The 3,845-nt window shown below is 48.8% G+C and overlaps 1 protein-coding gene across 1 annotated transcript; it reads right to left on the bottom strand.

Annotated features, from left to right (window-relative positions):
* Nucleotides 1-273: 273 nt before the first annotated feature.
* cfap53 (cilia and flagella associated protein 53) lies at nucleotides 274-3,400 on the bottom strand. Its single transcript, XM_042481920.1, has 7 exons — nucleotides 3,135-3,400; nucleotides 2,861-3,034; nucleotides 2,142-2,445; nucleotides 1,741-1,959; nucleotides 1,222-1,438; nucleotides 562-661; nucleotides 274-490 (listed from the first exon to the last, which is right to left on the bottom strand). The coding sequence occupies exons 1-7, from the start codon at nucleotides 3,326-3,328 to the stop codon at nucleotides 274-276; spliced, it is 1,425 nt and encodes a 474-aa protein (XP_042337854.1). The 5' UTR covers nucleotides 3,329-3,400.
* Between the last annotated feature and the right edge of the window lie 445 nt (nucleotides 3,401-3,845).

Below are 3,845 nucleotides of genomic sequence, written 5' to 3'. Positions count from 1 at the left end.
TTGTTGCTCAAAATATTACAACTGTTTTCACTGAATAGTTTTGACTTATTTTGACTGATTCTTACATCTTTTGGTGATTTTCTCTTTAAATATCACCACTTTTTTTATTTAAATTGTTCTGACATCCCTTGGTGTTTTTGGAAAAAAACGACTTTTAAAATGAGTATTAAAAATCTTTTCTTGAATGTTCGACATCACTGGATTTATTTTATTTTGACTTATTTTTTAAAACAGATTTAACCCTTTAACTGATATGACTCATTTTTACTGACGTTACTCAGACGGCCCAGCAGGGGGCAGGGCTGTGTCTGCAGGGGCGGAGCCTCCGTGAGACAGGAAGTGGTCTCTCCTCTGCTGGTACAGCTGCTGCAGGAGGAGGCCCTGCTGCTGCTCCTTCTGCTCCTCCGCTCTTTGCTCACTGCGCCTCCTCTGCTGCACCTCCATCTGAGCCCTTAGATCCCCACGATACGCCTCCTCGCACCGCCGCCGCCTGACGGGACGACACACAAGTCAACACAGGTCAACACGGGTCAACACAGGTCAACACGTGTCCTTACGTACCGTGTCCTCTCGTCCTCGTCCATCAGCTTCATGTCCTCAATGGCTCTGTTCAGCTCGTCTCTCTCTGCAGACAGCTGCTGTTTCTGTGTGTTCATCTCCACTGCAGCACACACACACACAAACACACACACACACACACACACACACACACACACACACACAGACGTTACGTTCTGTCATGTTTTTAATTTTGGTTTTTTGGTTATTAACCTTCAAACAGCCAAAATGTTTTCACAGAAGCTCGTGGGTTTGAAAAGTTTGTTTGTTTGTTGTTTTTTTTTAATGTTGGCTTTTTTTTTCTTTTTTTGTTTTCTCATTGCTAAGAAAATAATTTGGAATTATAGTGTTAATTTTTGGCAATTTTGCGATTTTTTGAGTAATAATTTTGTTGTGTTATTTTTTTTTTCTTTAACTTTTTTCAGGCAATATTTAAGGAAAAAGTTTTTGTTGATTGTTTAAAGAAAACCTGCAGGCCGTATTTAAATGAACCCGTTCATCAGCCAGAGACCAAAACAACGCAATTATCTTTGGATTTTTTTACATTTCCAAAGCTCCTTGAACACATCATGTGTGGTGGGGCCCTCAGGGTGGGGCCCTCAGGGTGGGGCCCTCAGGGTGGGGCCCTCAGGGTGGGGGCCCTCAGGGTGTGTGTGTACTCACGTTTGTGTCGTATCTGCAGGTGTCGCGCCTCCATCACCTCCTCCATCAGGCGGTTCCTGGCCTCCCTCTGCAGCCGGCTGTGCTCCTCCCTCTGAGCCCAGACCTCCCTCAGTTTCTCCTCCACCAGCTGCTGCGCCTCCTCCTCCTCCCTCCTCTGCCTCTGCAGCTCCTCGCTCAGGTACTGCCGGTACCTGCGCTGCTCCTCCTGCAGCTCCGCCTGTCGACACACAGAGGAGAAACTCTCTCTCCGTTTCAGCACATTTTTTCTTTTTGTTTTTTTTTGGTTGAAATCTGAAAACACAAAGCGGCGAAAGCTCAGCCCTAACATGACATCATCGTTTGTTTCCTGCTCGCCGCACAGCCATGATGACATCACAGATTTCAAACCTCCACTGATCAAACACACAGCGCTGAGCTCCGCAGCAGTGGCAGGTGTCCCGTCAGACTGCGATGCTGTGATGCTGTGATGCTGTGATGCTGCGATGCTGCGACTGACCACTCGCTGAGTGCGTCTCTTACCTTCCTATGAGCAACTTCCTGTTGGTGGTCCGTCTCCTGTCGCAGCAGCGATTGCAGGATGTCCATGTCCAGCCGCAGCTCGTCCTGCTGCTGTCGAGCCAGACGCCTCATCTTCAGCCGCAGACAGCGGTCCAGCTGCCGCCGCCTGCTCTGCTGCTGCTGCACCGCCTGCTGCTGCTCCCGTTGCTGCTGCAGCCGCTGCACCTCCTGCTGCTGCAGCTGAGCAGACACAGACAACACGCTTACAGCACCTCAGCACAGCAGCAGACACAGACAAACGACAAAGCACGTCAGCACACCACCACCACCTAAGCGTGGCCCCTGACAGCGTGTGGTAAACCTCAGTGTGGCCCCTGACAGTGTGTGGTACCCTCAGTGTGGCCCCTGACAGTGTGTGGTACCCTCAGCGTGGCCTCCTGCTCCCTCAGCTGTCTGCTCCTCTGTCTCTGCTCCTCAGCGTCCTCCATCTGTCTCCTGATTGCATCCAGTGTCTGTCTGTCCCTCTGTCTCCGTCTCTGCTCCTCCTCGCCCTCTCGCTCCTCTTTGGCTCGGCGGTCGGCCTCCCACAGCTCCTCAAACACCTCCTCTTCCTGCAACTGCAGCTGCCGCCGCTCCTGCACACTTCTCACCTGCACCACCCGCTCTGCACACACCTGCTGCTCCCGGCGCCGCAGCTCCTCGCTCCGCAGCTCCTCACACCGCTCCCTGAGGAGAACCAGGAGGAGAACCAGGAGAACCAGGAAGAAAACCAGGAGGAGAACCAAGAGGAGAAAATATTCATTTTCTTTCTTTTTTTAATGTACAAACAGTGACATCATGACAGAAACATTTAAGGGTTAAAATTAAAAAATGGCTGAATATTTGATATTTCGGATTAAAACTGATGTTAGTTTCAAAATAAAGTCCAGAAAAGAAGAAAATCACGTTAATGTTTAATATCTTTTAAAGCTGGATGCTGAAAAACAGATTCTGTGTGAAATGAGTGTGTGATATTAAAGTGGACAGTATAGGGTTAAATGTCTCCTTTGCGTCCCACAGGACGCTCAGAATGAGACGTCACTGCCTGTCCTCCATGACATGAACAGGAAGGGGACAGAGGACAGAGGACAGGTGTGTCTACCTGAAGAGCTGCTCCAGCTTGTCTGACACCAGCTGCTGTCTGTCTCTCTCCCTCCTGTCCCTCAGTGTCCTCGCTCGCTCTCTCATCCTCGCCTGTCTCTCCACCAGTGTCTCCGTCCTGTCCTCCATCTCCTGCAGGAGCTGCTGCTCCTCCGTCTCCAACAGCAATCGCAGCCTGGGGGACAGACCAGTGAGGACAGACAGGAGAGACGAACAGGTGCAGACACACAGGGGACGACAGACTTTATGAGACCAGTTCAAGTCCACAGACGTACCTATCCCTCCTCTGGTCCAGGTGGACTTCCTGTTGGTCCCGAGCGTCTCCGACTCGTCGCTGGACCGTCCCCGTCAGGAAGCGGCGCTCTGAAGTCTCCAGCCAGGACGCCTTGATATCGCAGTTCTGCTGGGACTTTGTGAAGTCCAGAACTTTGTCTCTGGCAGCGTCCCGTCTCTGTCTGTCCAGGATCATGTGGTCTGCAGGTCTGGAGGACGGAAACTTTGCTCTCTGAAATCAAACCAACACGTTTTAAAACAGTGACCTTTGACCCCTAATAACTGACTGATCAGCTGGTCGACGACTCCAAGCGGACGTTTGTGCCAAAATCATCCTGAAAACAAACCGTCAAAATAAAACGAGAAGAGACGGAAAAATCTTCCGATTTCTGACGTGATCGAATCTTTTCTGCTGATGTTTAATTAAAAACGAGAAATTCTGTCATTTAAAAGATAATTTTTGACACAGAAATTAAAGAATAACATCAAAATATTTTAAGACAGAGAGAAGGACAGATAGATTATAGATAGATAAACAGATTATAGATAGACAGATAGATAGATTATAGACAGATAGATTATAGACAGATAGATAGATTATAGACAGATAGATAGATTATAGATAAATAGATAGATGTATAGATAGAGCCTTTCCTTGCTACTCTGTTGCCATGGAGACCGTTTGGATCCCTGTTTACTTCTAGTCAGTTGCC

This window comes from Plectropomus leopardus, unplaced genomic scaffold (genome assembly GCF_008729295.1).
Source record: "Plectropomus leopardus isolate mb unplaced genomic scaffold, YSFRI_Pleo_2.0 unplaced_scaffold3179, whole genome shotgun sequence".
NCBI classification, from domain to species: Eukaryota; Metazoa; Chordata; class Actinopteri; order Perciformes; family Serranidae; genus Plectropomus; species Plectropomus leopardus.
Note: the sequence above shows the minus strand (reverse complement) of the source record. Positions and strands in the feature narration are given on the sequence as shown.

Excerpts from the sequence above, each read along its gene's own strand:
- cfap53 (XM_042481920.1), bottom strand. The coding sequence starts at position 3,328 with ATGATCCTGGACAGACAGAGACGGGACGCTGCCAGAGACAAAGTTCTG. Across the intron at positions 3,035-3,134 it reads CTGGACCAGAGGAGGGATAG|GCTGCGATTGCTGTTGGAGA; the intron begins GTACGTCTGTGG and ends TCTGTCCCCCAG. Across the intron at positions 662-1,221 it reads CCTGCAGATACGACACAAAC|TGGAGATGAACACACAGAAA; the intron begins GTGAGTACACAC and ends TGTGTGCTGCAG.